The 17,995-nt window shown below is 43.1% G+C and overlaps 2 protein-coding genes across 2 annotated transcripts; both read left to right on the top strand.

Annotated features, from left to right (window-relative positions):
* On the top strand, positions 1-9,182 carry LOC121749083 (disease resistance protein RGA5-like). Its single transcript, XM_042143696.1, has 2 exons — positions 1-1,107; positions 9,162-9,182. The coding sequence occupies exons 1-2, from the start codon at positions 1-3 to the stop codon at positions 9,180-9,182; spliced, it is 1,128 nt and encodes a 375-aa protein (XP_041999630.1).
* Positions 9,183-13,730: 4,548 nt separating this feature from the next.
* LOC121747636 lies at positions 13,731-16,061 on the top strand. The gene is made up of 2 exons (XM_042141710.1): positions 13,731-15,211; positions 15,880-16,061. The coding sequence occupies exon 1, from the start codon at positions 13,746-13,748 to the stop codon at positions 15,165-15,167; it is 1,422 nt and encodes a 473-aa protein (XP_041997644.1). The 5' UTR covers positions 13,731-13,745; the 3' UTR covers positions 15,168-15,211; positions 15,880-16,061.
* Positions 16,062-17,995: the final 1,934 nt, after the last annotated feature.

The following is a 17,995-nucleotide window of genomic DNA, read 5'->3' as shown; positions in this document are numbered from 1 at the left end:
ATGGCTGCTTATGGCGCTGCGATTTCTCTCAAGAATACGATTCAGACTATTCTACTATCGTATCGCGTTTCACTAGTTCCTCCCTCTCCACATATCATACAACCGGTCTATGAGGCGATGTGTCGCCTTCAGAAAGTTCTGCTAAAATTGGACGAGACGAGCTGCAGCAAGATCAGGATGAAGGTGAATGATTTGGATGAACGAATCAAAGAAGCCGTGTGGGAATTCGAAGACTTGCTAGAATCTCATGTGTATGAACAGATTCTTCCACAACTCGAAAGTGAGAGAGATCATCACTTGTCTTTCTTGGTAGATCTGCAGACTCTTCAACAGAGTGTTGATTGCTTCATCGAGAGGGTAGAGGTGATGGAGGCGGAGTTCGATATTGAACTTCTCAATATGCCTGAAGAAGAAGGCGAACCTCTTTCCTCAAGAATTGATTTTCATGGAATTGACTCAAACATGGTTGGATTATCTGTTGAATTTGAAGCTGCTAGGCATTATCTTTGTGTACAAGATGGAAGGAATTGGCGGCTACATATCGTTGGGATGGCAGGAGTTGGAAAAACAGCATTTGCTAAGAATTTATTTGACGATCCATCAGTTAAGAGCCGTTTCGAGCTTCAAGCATGGGTCAAAGTCGGCAGAAAATGTGAATTCCATGAAACGTTACGATGCATTCTAGCTCAAGTGGATCCAAACACTCGCGACCAAATGCTTACCCAAGGAAACGGCGATGACCATGAGAAATTAGTTGGACTCTTGGAAGAGAGGTTGAAGGATAAGAAATGTCTCGTTGTGTTGGATGATGTATGGGAATGGGATACACAATTAATGGATCACTTGCCACAAGAGAATGTCGGAATCTTGATTACAAGCCGGCAAGTAATTCTAGAATCTGAAGATGGTATTCTACTACGCCTGTTGAATGAAGAAGAAAGTAAAAAATTACTTGGGAAGAAGGTGTTCGGTGAAGATGGTTTCCCTCCTCACCTTGATAAACTAGGCGAGAAGATTGCCAAAAAATGTGAAGGCCTTCCACTAATGATAGTCACAGTTGCAGAGCTCCTATCCGAAGAAGATATAACCCCACAATACTGGACTGAGGTAGTCGAAATACAGCATAATTCAATCTTCATGGATGCGTATTGTTGGGTCGCGATACCGCCGATCTCACACACGCACGAACGAGGAAATAAAGCACGCAAACGATATAACGTGGTTCGGTGATAATCCACCTACGTCCACGGAGAAGATGACCGGAATCTTATTGACGAACTCTTTACAATTACAACGAACTCACACTCACACTCTACCGCTCACAACTGCTTGCTATCTTGAGATTTAATCTCTCTGAGTGTGTGTATATGGTGTAATTCTGCTCTCTCACTACTGAGCTCTATCGAGCTATTTATACAAGATGCAATCAAGAAATTGTAAAAAATCATGGATTAAATATGCCCGGTCAATGGATTTTGACCAAATAATAAATGTGACGAGACATTTAATTTTGTGAAATTAAATGACATAGCGTCGATCTACATTTTACGTAGGTAAATGTAGTATATTCACTTTCTCAAATCCGATTTCCGGTGAGTGAGAAATAGTGGATTAAAGTTGGGCATAATTAGCTTTTAATTAAAGCTTGGAGATGGAGCTTAGGGAATAATTAACTAGTGTTAATTATCCCACATTGGAGGATTAACACATCTTTAATGTGTATAAATTAAGTGACTTTATGTTACTTAATAATTATAGTGGACCAAGATGGGTGAAAGAGCCCACACGCGCGCACACGCGCGCGCCGCCGCCGCCCGCCCGCCCGTGCCCGTGCTCGTGGTCGCGGGCGCGGGCCGCGGGCCTCGGGCCCCGGGCCCCGGGCCCGAGCCCGATCCCGATCTCGATCTTGGACTTGGACTTGGATCTTGGCAATTGGTCTTTGGGTGGTCTTTGGGCTTGGTGCTTGGCCCAAACTATTCTTTTTGGACCACCGCCGAGTCAGCAATCCAAGTGGCTTGACACGTCGTCAAGCGAGGCACAGTCACGGTTGCCACGTGAGAAATCCACACGCTCCACACACGGATGGCACACTCCTGCCACACGTCTGTAACCGACGTCGGTTACGAATTGCCATGATGACAGCCATCATGGCTGTTGACCCCCTGCAGTGGACTGAGCCTATAAATAGGCCAGCCATTCCATGCATCACTACACAATTCAAAAAGCATTCTGCATCATAAGCTCTCTCCCTCTCCCTGCATAGTTTTTTCTGTCGAAGCTCTGCCCTCTCCTCCATCCAGTTCGCCGGAGCTCTGTTGATTGCGGTGCTGCATCAATAGAGACGTAGCCGTTTTACCTTTGGGGACGACACGCCAAACCGAGGAGCACTACCGGGGCGTATCTCGTCTTGCGGGAAGAGGCCTCCTCGACTCGGCTAATCACACTGGTTTAGTAGTTTCGATTATACGTTGTATTTTTAAGTTCAGTTCTTCCTTTCCTTTCTTTTGGGTTGTATTACGCCCGGTAGTTATCTTTGTAATCCCAGAAACCAACAATCGCAAGACGAGATAACTTGCCTTTGAAGGAATTTGGACTTCTAAACTGAACTAAAACTTTCGAAATATTAAACACCTTTGCTGGAGATGTCTACCGACTCCAACACCGCCGCTGCCACCACCGCCGCCGCCATTCCCTCCACCATGGCGACCACTGGACCGGTCAACACTTCATCGATTCCCTCGATGATGCCAACTCCTGGCTTCCCAGCCGCTTCATCCACCAAGTTGTTGGCTCCTTCGGGGGCAACGGAATTGGTTCCTTCCAAGGACCAACTGCGGCACCTTTGGCACCAAGAATGATGCCACCTGCCGAGAAGCCACCAAAGTTTGGAGGATCTGACTTCAAGCGGTGGTACCAGAAGATGTTGTTCTACTTGACAACATTGGGCGTCGCCAACTTCCTCACGGAGAACGAGCCGCCCGCGCCAAGCGACCAAGAGACTAGGCTCGAAGTCATGGCGGACTATGAAGCTTGGAGAAAAGGGGATTATCTATGTAAAAACTTTATTTTAAGTGCATTAGATGATAGCCTCTATAATGTATACTCCAATGTAACCACATCTAAACAAATGTGGGAAAGCCTAGAGAAGAAATATAGCATAGACAATGCTGCAGGGACTGAACAGGTTGTAGCATCCAAGTTTATGGACTACAAGATGGTCGACTCTCGACCCATCATGGAGCAAGTCCAAGAGTTCCAAATGATCATCCACTCCTTAGTGGCTGAAGGGATGACCTTGCCCGATAAGTTCCTAAGGTGCACGATCATTGACAAGCTCCCTCCAAGTTGGAAGGACTTCAAGAGTTATCTCAAGCACAAGCGAAAGCAGATGACCCTTGAAGACTTGATCGTGAAGTTGCGCATTGAGGCCGACGTGCGCAAAAGTGATCAAAAGGCTAAGGGCTTCACCCCAAATGAAGCCAAAGCCAACCTGTTGGAGCGGGGCGGTCCCTCCAACAAACGCCCTCGCCCAAACCGTCCAAACGACAAAGGGAAGGGAAAGCAGCCTTCAAAGAAGTTTGAAGGCGACTGCTACAAATGTGGCAAACCGGGCCACTTTGCCAAAGACTGCCGCAGCAAGAAGAAGAAGCCGGCAGCCCACGTCGTTGAGAAGGAGTTCAAGGACTGGGATGAGAACGACCTCATTGCAGTGGTCACTGAAGAGGTTAACCTTGTTGATAACAAGGGAGGCTGGTACATCGACACCGGCGCTACTGCTCATGTTTGCTCCGACAGGAGCAAGTTTGCCTCCTACACTGCTGTTGAAGGGAGGAAGATCAACATGGGGAATCAAGCATCGTCAGAAGTCCTCGGCGTTGGCAACGTGATTCTCATGATGACGTCTGGCCTAACTATCACTTTGAAGGATGTGCTGCATGTCCCGGACATCCGCAAGAACCTAGTGTCAGGATCAATACTAGTTAATAAAGGGTTTAAACTTGTATTTGAGTCCGATAGGTTTGTCTTGTATAAGTTTGGAAAATCCATCGGAAAAGGTTATGTAACCGATGGGCTTTTCAAGCTTAGTGTAGCAACTCGAAGTGTTGCGAAGCCATTGGCCAATAAGAATAAAGCATCTACTTCCTCTTATTTGATTGAGTCTTCAAATTTGTGGCATTGTAGATTGGGACATGTAAATTCAAAAGCCATTAAAAGATTAGTATATTTAGATTTACTAAAGGCTAATGAATTGGATATCCAAGATAAATGTGAAATTTGTCTTGAAGCAAAAATGACTAAGTTGCCGTTTCACTCGGTTGAACGAAGCACAAAACCCCTTGAATTAATTCACACGGATGTATGTGATTTAAAGATGTTGCAAACTAGAGGTGGTAAAAAGTACTTTATCACTTTCATAGATGATTGCACAAGATATTGCTACATTTATCTTTTAAGAAGCAAAGATGAAGCAATAGAGGCGTTCAAAAATTATAAGAACGAAGTTGAGAATCAACTTGGTTGTAAAATCAAAATGATTCGAAGCGATAGAGGAGGCGAATATGTAGCCCCGTTTGAGGAGTTATGCAACGCAAGTGGTATAATTCATCAAACAACTGCTCCATATTCACCACAATCTAATGGTGTTGCAGAACGCAAGAATCGAACTCTAAAAGAGATGATGAATGCACTGCTACTCAGTTCAGGATTACCACATAACATGTGGGGGGAAGCTGTTTTGACAGCAAACTATATCTTGAATAAAATCCCTCTCAAAGGAAAAGATGTTACTCCTTATGAGTTGTGGAAGGGAAGGAAGCCATCCTACAAATACCTCAAAGTGTGGGGGTGTTTGGCAAAGGTGATGGTTCCTCCGCCCAAAGAAGTTACAATCGGACCTAAGACGGTTGATTGCATCTTCATTGGATATGCACTTAACAGTAGTGCATATCGATTTGTTGTTCACAAGTCTGAAATATCGACTATCACAGTAGGAACAACAATTGAGTCGAGGAATGCTGTATTTCTCGAAAATACCTTTCCTTGCAAAGATAAGGAAAAAGTATCAACCAATTCTGAGACAAGAATTGAAGAAGCCACTAGTTCTAAACAAGTGGAAGAAGAAGCCACTAGTTCTAAATCAACAGATGCGGAACCTGAATCGCGCAAGCGTGCAAGGCCCGATCCAAAAGATACAGTACTAAGACGTGGTAATAGAGTCAGAACACCAAAAACTTTTGGTCCTGACTACATTGCTTTCATGTTGGATGAAGAACCAACATCGATAAAAGTAGCCTTTGCTGGCCCAGACGGGCTGCATTGGAGAGAAGCTGTTCAAAGCGAAATTGATTCAATTTTGCTAAACCACACATGGGTGTTGGTTGATTTGCCCGAAGGTGCTAAACCTTTAGGATGCAAATGGGTTCTTAAAAGAAAGTTTAAGGCCGATGGAACAGTTGATAAGTATAAAGCCCGATTAGTAGTAAAGGGTTTTAAACAAAAAGAAGGACATGACTTCTTCGATACCTATTCACCTGTAACAAGGATTACATCTATCCGGGTGCTTCTCGCTATTGCTGCATTGCACAATCTCGAGATTCATCAAATGGATGTAAAGACCGCGTTTCTGAATGGTGAACTAGAAGACGAAATCTACATGGAACAACCCGAAGGGTTTGTAGTACCTGGACAAGAGAAAAAGGTATGCAAGCTCGTGAAATCCCTATATGGATTGAAACAAGCGCCATTGCAATGGCACTTGAAGTTTGATAATGTGATGTTATCAAATGGGTTTAAAATCAACGAGTGCGACAAATGTGTCTACATCAAGAGCACTAATAACGGTCATGTTATAGTGTGTCTCTACGTTGATGATATGTTAATCTTGGGTAGCAACACTCAAGTAATTAACGATACAAAGGCCATGTTAAAGAGAAACTTTGACATGAAAGACATGGGTCTAGCCGATGTAATTCTTGGAATGAAGATTCTAAGAACGAATGATGGAATCATCTTAACACAATCACATTATGTTGAGAAGATATTGAATAAATTCAAAGCCTATGATGGCGCGCCGGTTAAGACTCCAATTGAACTCGACGTTCACTTGAGCAAAAACAAAGGCGAGCCCGTTGCACAAGAAGAGTATGCACGGGTCATCGGGTGCATTATGTACTTGACTAATTGCACTCGACCTGACATTGCTTGTGCCGTGAACAAGTTAAGTCGTTACACTAGCAATCCAAGCAAAGAGCATTGGAGAGCTCTTGTGAGGGTTTTGAGATATTTAAAACACACTCAAAATCTTGGGCTACACTTCTCGAGATACCCCCCGGTGCTTGAAGGGTACTGTGATGCCAATTGGATATCCGATAATAGAGACTCACTTTCAACAAGTGGATATGTCTTTACTATTGGGGGTGGTGCTGTATCGTGGAAATCCACAAAACAGACCTGTATAGCCCGATCAACAATGGAATCGGAGTTCATTGCCTTGGATAAGGCTGGTGAGGAAGCCGAGTGGCTTAAGAACTTCCTTGAAGACATTCCATGTTGGTCTAAGCCAGTGCCACCAGTGCTGATTCACTGCGATAGCCAAGCGGCTATTGGAAGGGCAAACAATGGTTTCTATAACGGTAAGTCTCGACATATACGTCGACGACATAACACCGTGAGACATTTGATCACAACAGGGGTGATTACAATTGACTATGTGAAGTCAATAGATAATCTAGCGGATCCGCTAACCAAAGGGTTAAACCGTGATCAAATGAATAAGTTGCTAGAGGGAATGGGTTTGAAATCCACAAACTAAAGAATTGTCATAGTGGTAACCCAACCATGATGACTGGAGATCCCAAGAACTTGGTTCAAAGGGACAACTAAGCTATGAGAGTTCATGGAAAAACACTCAAACTATATCTATTCCCTAGAGTGCAATAGAGTGTTGGAGAACTTGCCTCGTGGTAAAGGCTAAGTCTATGACTTTTAATGGTTCTTAAGGATCTCAAAGAGATGGAATTCTCAAAGAGACCAAGTATGGCAAGGTACTTGACTAAGAATCACCTACGTAAGTGCGAAGTGTGGTCGCTTCATAAAAAACGCACTTATGAATCCAAAGTGGTGTCCAAGACCGCAATGGACACAAAACGTGAGAACGGATGAGGTTGAGGTGTTTAAGTGTTAACACCATTGTCTCGGTGCACGCCGTGGGGGGATTAGTTCAAAGCATCGCGCTACTAAGCCGCCTGTGTATCCGATGGTGTCGACTATGGAGGGTTCAAAGTCAACAACTACCTATCCTTATGCTTATATACCTCGCGAGGGTTGAGCTTGTGTCTGCATGCATATGCATTCGGCTATTTCCACTCATGTGGGGGATTGTAAAAAATCATGGATTAAATATGCCCGGTCAATGGATTTTGACCAAATAATAAATGTGACGAGACATTTAATTTTGTGAAATTAAATGACATAGCGTCGATCTACATTTTACGTAGGTAAATGTAGTATATTCACTTTCTCAAATCCGATTTCCGGTGAGTGAGAAATAGTGGATTAAAGTTGGGCATAATTAGCTTTTAATTAAAGCTTGGAGATGGAGCTTAGGGAATAATTAACTAGTGTTAATTATCCCACATTGGAGGATTAACACATCTTTAATGTGTATAAATTAAGTGACTTTATGTTACTTAATAATTATAGTGGACCAAGATGGGTGAAAGAGCCCACACGCGCGCACACGCGCGCGCCGCCGCCGCCCGCCCGCCCGAGCCCGAGCCCGTGCCCGTGCCCGTGCTCGTGCTCGTGCTCGTGGTCGCGGGCGCGGGCCGCGGGCCTCGGGCCTCGGGCCCGGGCCCGAGCCCGATCCCGATCCCGATCCCGATCTCGATCTTGATCTTGGACTTGGACTTGGACTTGGACTTGGACTTGGATCTTGGCAATTGGTCTTTGGGTGGTCTTTGGGCTTGGTGCTTGGCCCAAACTATTCTTTTTGGACCACCGCCGAGTCAGCAATCCAAGTGGCTTGACACGTCGTCAAGCGAGGCACAGTCACGGTTGCCACGTGAGAAATCCACACGCTCCACACACGGATGGCACACTCCTGCCACACGTCTGTAACCGACGTCGGTTACGAATTGCCATGATGACAGCCATCATGGCTGTTGACCCCCTGCAGTGGACTGAGCCTATAAATAGGCCAGCCATTCCATGCATCACTACACAATTCAAAAAGCATTCTGCATCATAAGCTCTCTCCCTCTCCCTGCATAGTTTTTTCTGTCGAAGCTCTGCCCTCTCCTCCATCCAGTTCGCCGGAGCTCTGTTGATTGCGGTGCTGCATCAATAGAGACGTAGCCGTTTTACCTTTGGGGACGACACGCCAAACCGAGGAGCACTACCGGGGCGTATCTCGTCTTGCGGGAAGAGGCCTCCTCGACTCGGCTAATCACACTGGTTTAGTAGTTTCGATTATACGTTGTATTTTTAAGTTCAGTTCTTCCTTTCCTTTCTTTTGGGTTGTATTACGCCCGGTAGTTATCTTTGTAATCCCAGAAACCAACAGAAATAAAATCCAACTAACTCTATTTCCCAAAGTTAGTTATAACCGCTGCTCGGCTAAAACCGAACTGCCATTCTTGGTTAGCAACCGAACTGCATTTCTCGGCTATCAACCGAACTGCCTTTCTCGGCTATCAACCGAACTGCCTTTCTCGGCTATCGACCGAACTGCCTTTCTCGGCTAGCTCAAAGCCGAGCTTTATTTCTTGATCTCTTCTCGGAGCTGCCGAGGCTCCACCACTCGATCACAACCGGACTCAAAGCCGAGCTTCATTTCCGAGCTCAGAAGCCGAGCTCCAGTAGTTTGCATGGACACACTTTCACAAATCTCCACCTTGTCCTTGCAAAACTCCATCAATATCTGGATTCCCTTCTCAATCCTTGTTACAAGCTTCAACACTCCACAATCTCAACCAACTTCAAACAATGTTTGAATTTCGAAGTTGGCAGAGATTTTGTCAACATGTCTGATGCATTTTCTTCGGTAGGAACTTTCACCACATTGATCTTTCCACTTTGAATCTCATCTCTGATGAAGTGTCTCCTCACATCTATATGCTTCGACCTCTCATGGAACATTTGATGTTTTGCTAAACATATAGCCGAGTTGCTGTCACAGTTAATCTTCACTGCTCCCAGCTTCATTCCTAGATCTTGTAGTATCCCTTGCAGCCATTTTCCTTCCTTTGCAGCCTCTGTTAGCGCAATATACTCAGCCTCGGTCGTAGACAATGCAACCACAGACTGTAGATTTGATTTCCAACTCACTGCTGTGCCAAATAACGTGAATATGTAGCCACTTTGGGATTTTCTGTTGTCCAAGTTGGCAGCATAATCCGAATCACAAAATCCCTCAAGAACTTCATCCTTTTCAGACCAGGCTCCACCACCAAACTTCAAACCAATCATTACAGATCCCTTTAGATACTTCAAGATCCATTTCAGCGCGGCCCAGTGCTCTCTGCCCGGGTCAGCCATGTACCTACTGGCCACGCTTATAGCATGAGCAACATCCGGCCTTGTACAAATCATCAAGTACATCACACTGCCCACTATATTCGCATAGGGTATCAGACTCATTTCCCTTCTAGCTTCATCTGTCTTTGGCTCTTGTTCTTTGCTAAGTTTGAAATGGCCTGCCAATGGAGTGGAGACTAACCTTGCATCCTTCACTTGATACTTTTCTATCACCTTCCTGATGTAATCAGCTTGAACCAACCTCAGCTCCCTTTTTCCTCTGTCTCTGATGATATCCATCCCTAGGATCCGCTTTGCCTCCCCAAGGTCTTTCATTTCAAACTTCTGCTTCAGTTCCTTCTTGACAATCTGCAGCTCATTCTTGCTAGATCCAGCCAACAGGATGTCATCTACATACAGCAATAAGTAGGCAACTATCAGATCTCCCTTTCTCTTGATATACACACAGCTATCAAAGTTTGATCTCTCAAAATCCATCAGCTCCATCTGCTCATGGAATTTCTTGTTCCACTGCCTACTACTTTGCTTGAGGCCATATAGGCTCTTTTTCAGCAAGCAAACTTTCTTCTCCTCTCCAGGTTTCTCAAAGCCTTTAGGCTGCATCATGTAGATTGTTTCCTCTAGATCTCCATGTAAAAAAGCTGTCTTCACATCGAGTTGATGCAGCTCCCAGTTAAAATGAGCAGTCATGGCCAACAAGATCCGAATGGAAGTATGTTTCACCACTGGAGAGAACACCTCTGTGTAATCAATTCCCTCCACTTGTGTGAACCCCCTAGCAACCAGCCTTGCCTTAAAACGTATGCTTTCAACCTCCCCCACCTCTACCTTCTTTTTGAACAACCATTTGCAACTGATCAGTTTCTGTATCCCTGGATCAATCACCAAAACCCAAGTTCCATTTTTCAATAGGGACTCAATTTCTTCTTCCATGGCCTTGATCCATTTCTGACTTTCCTTGCAACTCATGGCTTCTTCATAGGTCGAGGGCTCTGAAAACATGAGTACTTCTGCTACACATAGAGCAAAGAAGCTCATATCATAATCTGAAAACCTACTAGGCAAGCCTGCATTCCTCCTCGGATTCCTTCTAATTTCCTGACTTGCAGCAGCTTGCTCCATTGGTGGATCATGATCACTCGCATCCTGAGCTGGTTGAGGATTAAGTACTCCACCTTCTTCTTGATTTTCTGTAATATCAGCATCCTCATCTGTATCTGTCCCACCAGATCCTTCACCAAACTCAAAGTTCTGCATACTAGAGCTGCTGCCACCATCAGAGGCTCTTCCATTTTTCTTGAATGGCATTTCTTCTTCATTGAATATTACATCTCTGCTCACTATAACATTCTGACCTTCTCCATCCAAGTTCCACAATCTGTATCCCTTCACACCATCTTGGTATCCTAACATTGCACATTTCTTGGCTCTTGGTTCTAATTTATTCTGCCTTATATGTGCATAAGCTGCACATCCAAAAATCTTCAATGCAGAATAATCTCCCAAGCTCCCATACCATCTCTGATCTGGGGTCTCATCAGAGATTGCTGAAGAAGGACACTTATTGATGAGAGCAGCTGCAGTAGAAACGGCCTTTGCCCAAAACTTCTTTGGCATTCCAGAATAAAATAGCATACATCTCACTTTCTCTAGCAATGTCCTATTCATTCTCTCTGCCAACCCGTTTTGTTGGGGGTTTCTTGGCACTGTCCTATGTCTCCTTATTCCCTTCTCCTTACAGAAGCTATCAAATTCAGTAGACAGAAACTCCATGCCATTATCAGTCCTAAGATATTTCAGCACTGACCCTTTCTCATTCTCATATCTAGCATGCCATTCTCTAAACTTCTCAAATGCTTGGGACTTCTCTTTCAGGATATATATCCATACTTTTCTTGAATAATCATCTATGATGGAGATGAAATACTTACCTCCACCTATGGATTCAGTTGGAGATTGCCCCCAAAGGTCACTGTGGGCATACACAAAGGGTGCGGTTGAAGTGTGCTTCCCACCAGTGAATGGCAGCTTCTTCGCCTTTCCAAGAGTGCAAGATTCACACTTACTCAGTTTCTCTGATGTACCTAACTTCATCACACCACGTTTGGCCAGCTGCCTGATGCCCTTTTCACCCACATGTCCCAGCCTAGCATGCCAAATATTAAGATTCTCTGACTGAGCAACATTCACTGCATCAACCACTGTCTCTCCCAGCAAGTAGTACAAGCTATTCTTTCTTTGGGCCTCCATAATGATTCTGGAACCCTTTGTTACTCTGAGAATCCCATTACTGGAATCAAACTTGTACCCCTTTGATTCTAACAATCCAAGAGAGATCAAGTTTCTCTTGATCTGTGGTATAAACCTGACCTCTGTGAGAGTCTTGACACTTCCACCCTTCATTCTGAGCTTGATCTCCCCAATGCCCTTGACATCACACGTCTGATCATTCCCCAGCATCACTGATCCTCTCCATGCTGACAATTCTTGAAACCAGGATTTGTGAGAGCATATATGGAAGGAGCAGCCCGAGTCCATAATCCAGCACTCTTCAATCTTTGCTCCTGAGTGTATATTCAAGGCCTCGTTGGCCTCCACCTCTTGAGCTAGATCAGCAGTCTCCAGGTTGCCAGCCATCTCTTGCCCTTGCTTCCTTCTCCAAGCATTGCAAGATTTCTTTAAATGGCCCGGTTTCTTGCAATAATAGCAGCTCCTGGTCTCCTTCTCTCCCTCAGCCCTCTCCTTCTTTGGTTTCTTTTTCTTGAAGCCTTTCTTGTTCTGACTTTTCTTCAGATACAAACTTTCAGCTACTGGATCATTTTTCCTTGAAGAAGTTGGATGATCAATCCTCTGTGATTCTTTCAATTTTAGGGCAGAATGAATCTCCTCATAGGTAACCTTGGACTCTCTTCCAAGTAGCACCGCATCCTTGAAATGTTCGAAACTTTTAGGAAGGGAATTCAGCAACATCAAGGCTTTGTCCTCATCCTTGATTACCTCATCGATGTTTTCAAGATCATCAATACATTTTCCGAACTCCTCAAGCTGCTCAGCAATGCTTCTTCCATCCGAGAACTTGAAGGCAAGAAGTTTCTGCTTCAAATGCAATCGATTTGCAAGGGACTTGGTCATATATAATGACTCAAGTTTTGTCCACACCCCTGCGGCTGTCTCCTCCTTGGAAACCTCTCTAAGCACCCTATCTGTCAAGTTTAAGATCAGGGTGCTATAGGCCTTGTATTGCATGTCTTGAAGCCTCCCTTTCTCCTTCTCGTCGGCCTCCGGATTCTCTTTAGGATCACTATTTCCCTTCAAGACATCCCATAGGCCTTGCTGCATCAAGATGGCCTTCATCTTCAGCCTCCACAGCCCAAAATCGTTTCTGCCGGTGAACTTCTCCACCTCAAACCTGGCCGTGGACATTTCTCGAACAAACGGTGGGCAATCGCCAAGATCGGCTCAGACAACAGAGCTCCCGGACTTCAACTCGCCCAGAAAACCAATCAAGAAAACGTTTCAACGTTTCCCACAGACGGCGCCACTTGTTGGGTCGCGATACCGCCGATCTCACACACGCACGAACGAGGAAATAAAGCACGCAAACGATATAACGTGGTTCGGTGATAATCCACCTACGTCCACGGAGAAGATGACCGGAATCTTATTGACGAACTCTTTACAATTACAACGAACTCACACTCACACTCTACCGCTCACAACTGCTTGCTATCTTGAGATTTAATCTCTCTGAGTGTGTGTATATGGTGTAATTCTGCTCTCTCACTACTGAGCTCTATCGAGCTATTTATACAAGATGCAATCAAGAAATAAAATCCAACTAACTCTATTTCCCAAAGTTAGTTATAACCGCTGCTCGGCTAAAACCGAACTGCCATTCTTGGTTAGCAACCGAACTGCATTTCTCGGCTATCAACCGAACTGCCTTTCTCGGCTATCAACCGAACTGCCTTTCTCGGCTATCGACCGAACTGCCTTTCTCGGCTAGCTCAAAGCCGAGCTTTATTTCTTGATCTCTTCTCGGAGCTGCCGAGGCTCCACCACTCGATCACAACCGGACTCAAAGCCGAGCTTCATTTCCGAGCTCAGAAGCCGAGCTCCAGTAGTTTGCATGGACACACTTTCACACGTATGATCAAATATTAGAGGTACTTTACCCCAGCTATGAGTACTTACCTCAAAAATTGAAAATGTTATTTTTGTATTTGGGATCTTACCCTCCATATAGAAATATTGAATCACGCATCTTCTTAAACCTGATGAATGCAGAGCGGTTTCTTGAACCTTTTGGTACAGAAACTTTGGATAATTTTAAGAACAGAAAAGCTTATGATTTTTTTGTGTCTCAATCATTCGTATCCCTTTCTACCCAGTACAACCTCTTTCGATGCAATTTCAATGCACAATCTTGGTTTTCAGAGTATGTGCTTCGTGTGCATACTTGCTGGCAGCACTTTTGTAAGAAAGAGGCAACTAGGATTAAGTTTTTGCATGTTTTACAAAGCTACGATGATGATGTGAAAGATCAACGTCGGTTATGTGCCCATTGCATCACATTATTTTCCTTCAAAGAAGTGTATGATGCAATAAAAAATGATTGTGCCTCCACTGTCCGTTCTCTACTTTGTCTTGGCCCTGTTTATCATTATGCACTGCCATTACATGCAATGGATTTCAAGTTGCTCAAGGTATTGGATGCTCGACATGTCCGATTTTATCTTATCCCACTTGAAATTTTTAAACTAATTTGTCTAAAGTACCTTTCTCTAACTTGCAACCAAGAGCTCCCTGATTCTATATCCAACCTTTTTCACCTTCAATTCTTGGTTATCTGTCGATATGTGTACCTTAAAAAGCGTGGAGCTTTGTCATTTATGCCGGCGGAAGTATGGAACATGCAAGAACTACAACATATTGAGGTATGGGGAAAAGACCTACCTACCCCTGATGATTCTGCTGTTGCTTTGGATAGACTTTCCAGTCTTATTGGCGTGACTGAAAAGAGTTGCACAAGAGAAATTCTCAAGAGAATCCCTAATTTAAATGCATTAAGAATCGAGGTAGAATTGCAACCTTATGATGATAGAAACTCATTGAGTAACTTGGGTTACATATCAGAGGAACTCCAGAAATTGGGAACACTCAAATATGCAGTGATGAATCCTGATATGAAGCGTGAGCGTATGGTTCCTCTATCAATGTTCCCATCAAGTTTGAGAAGCTTGCATTTGAATGGCTTAGGGTGTCCATGGGAGCACTTGAATGACATTGGTTCGATGCTACCAAATCTTGTGGACCTCACATTACATGACTATGCCTTTCGAAGCCCCAAGTGGAATATTGAATCAGGGAGTTTTTTGAAACTGGAGAAAGTTGTAATTGAGGACACCGATTTGGTGCAATTGATAGCTCAGCACGGAAGTCTCCCAATGCTCGAACTCCTAAGCATACGCCATTGCTACAAATTACAACAACTCGAATGGACGTGTGATCCCTCAAAGGTCAAAGCAACCACAATTGAGTTAGTTGATTGCAATCCCTTAGCTGTCGCTTCTGCCAAGAAATTACGACCTGAATCTGTCTTTAAAGTTCTCTGCCACTCCTCTTTTTGATACGAGAATTCCTAGCTCGATCGACTCTCAAGTTTGGTTAACAGGTTAGTCTTCCTACTCCCTTTAATTTGCACAAAACCACATGAACTCACTTCTTTCTTAACTGAAATGCTTGCACTTGTAAGTGTTTTGGTTATATATTACTCCCTCCGTCCCCCAATTTGAGTCACTCTTTTCCATTTTGGGCCGTCCCCCAATAAGAGTCACTCTTCCCACTTACCATTTTTGGACATCAAAATTACCCTTTATTACACCAAAAGTCAAAGGGGCCCCACATTTCACTACCTAACTCTATTTATTACACCACACATTCAAACTTTTCCTTAAAACTCGTTCCGAGTCAAAGAGTGACTCAAATTGGGGGACGGAGGGAGTATTGCAGATGTGTGTTTAAGGTTGTTGGCTGTTTTTTTCTTCTTATTACAAGTTATTCATTCTATGAATGAGAATTTGATCTCTAAAATTGTGGGGGGTTTAAATCACGTAACATGTTTTGAATATTTGGTTCACGTTGGCAAAATGTGAATTTGCTTTTGTGTATACATTAGTTATATGTAGGAGTTTATTCACTTCTGATTCACAAACTGGTTGATATATTAGAGAAAGAGTAATACGTCTATTTGTGTCACGTGTTTTCGTTCAAATTCTATGGATAAAGTGTAACTTATCTACATGAAAAGATGCTTGTGTGATCTGTGGTGATTTTGGATAGGCATGAGTGGGAGCGCATGGAGTAGTGAAGATAGGTCGATCTGTGGACCTAAGCTAAACAATTAAGGGATTTCCAGTTGTGATTGTGATGGAGGGAAAGTTACTTCTCAAAGAGCGCGCTACATGCTCACACGTGCCATGCACGTGGGTATTGTTCTGCCTTTGGGAGGAAGTATTTAACAAGAAAATGTATCACAAACAAAGATATCTGAATTTTCAGTTTTCTCTCCTTGGTTTGATTTCTGTTTCGAACTCTCTAGCTTTCAACAACTCTCGCATTTTCATTCCTATTTGATTGCTACTTTTGCTTTTGTTGAATTTCGTTTGCACTTTCTATTTTAGTTTTCATGGTATTTACGATGTTCTATGCTTCCGTATGGTGTGTGCATTTATGGTTATGAAAAAATGATTTATTGTTGGTGAATCTTGACTCTAAATGATAAATCGAAGCTCAATCGCAAGAGAAATCAAGATGTATTGTGGAAAGAAATACAAGATCAATCTTCTTCTATAAACTTTAACTTGATTACAACCGGGAGAGAAAGAATGTAGCTGTATAAACTGAATAACAAACTTGAAACAGAAAAACTCATTTAACAGCCTAACGGCTAGTTACAATCTGACGGCTCAGATTCAATCTCACTATTAAACTCCCGCTGAAAACAAGATAATTTTCACTACTTTCTTTCTTCTAATTTGAGCTTAGTGAATTCGAAACATGCTTCATTCCTCAGCAACATCAATCATCTAACAATTCTCCACCTTGATTGATGATGTACTTTCCTTCACAGCTACTGTAAGTACCATGAACATGTTTCACACCAATATCATTCAAAATTCCCTTCAACTACTTTCCTTCACAGCTACTGTAAGTTCCATGAACTCGGCTTCAGTAGTTGATAAAGCAAAAACACTCCGAAGACTAGATTTCCAACTGATGACTGATCCATATAGTGTAAAAATGTATCCAGATTGTGATCTCCAGTTATCAATATTCCCAGAAAAATCTGAATCAGAAAATCCCCTCAAAGCATCTACCTCATACTCTTTGAATAGAATCCCAATCTCAGTAGCTCCGTTCAAATATTTCAGCAACCACTTCAGGGCAGACCAATGCTCTCTACCATAGCTTTTCATAAACCTACTAGTTACTGACACAACTTGAGCTATATCTGGCTGTGTGCTTATCATACCATACATCACACTGCCTATTATGTTAGCATAAGAAATATTTTGCATCTCTTGTTTATCTGATTCATCTTTTGGACTTTTCTCAACAGATAACTTGTAATGTTGTCACATTGGTACTCCTACCTCTTTCATATCATTGACCTTAAATTTAGTAAGAATTCTTGACACATAACCAGATTGTGTCAACCATATATCTCCCATCTTTTTGTCTCTGATTATTGTCATGTCCAGAATTCTTCTAGCTGGACCAAGATCTTTCATGTCAAAATCCCTGCCAAGGTCATCTTTTACTTTCTGTACAACTTCCTTGCTCTCACTAGTAACCAACATATCATCTACATATAATAAAAGATATGCCACAAGAACTTCACCTTCATTCTTAATGTACACACACTCATCAAATTTTGATCTGACAAAACCACTAACAAGTATATGCATATCAAACTTTCTGTGCCATTGTCTACTAGCTTGTTTAAGTCCATATATGCTTCTCTTCAATAGACACACCTTATTTTCCTGCCCAGGTATGACAAAACCCTCTGGTCGTCACCATGTAAAAATGCAGTTTTTACATCTAATTGCTCAAGTCCCCAGTCTCTCTTAGCTACAATGGCCAACAAAATTTGAATAGATGTGTGCTTAACAACTGGTGAGAATGCCTCATTAACTTCCACACCTTGCTCCTGTGTGAAACATCTAGCCACAAACCTTGCTTTGAACCTCACTTTATCAGCTTCACCACCTTCAATTTTCTTTTTGAATATCCATTTACAATTGACAATCTTTCTTCCTAGAATTCTTTCAACCAACACCCAAGTTCTATTTTTTAGTAATGATTCTATCTCCTCTATCATAGCTTTCATCCACTTGTCACTCTCTTTTTGACTGCATAGCTTCATCAAACGAAACCAGAAATGGACATGATA

The sequence above is a fragment of the Salvia splendens genome, chromosome 9, assembly GCF_004379255.2.
Source record: "Salvia splendens isolate huo1 chromosome 9, SspV2, whole genome shotgun sequence".
Lineage (NCBI taxonomy): Eukaryota > Viridiplantae > Streptophyta > Magnoliopsida > Lamiales > Lamiaceae > Salvia > Salvia splendens.
Note: the sequence above shows the minus strand (reverse complement) of the source record. Positions and strands in the feature narration are given on the sequence as shown.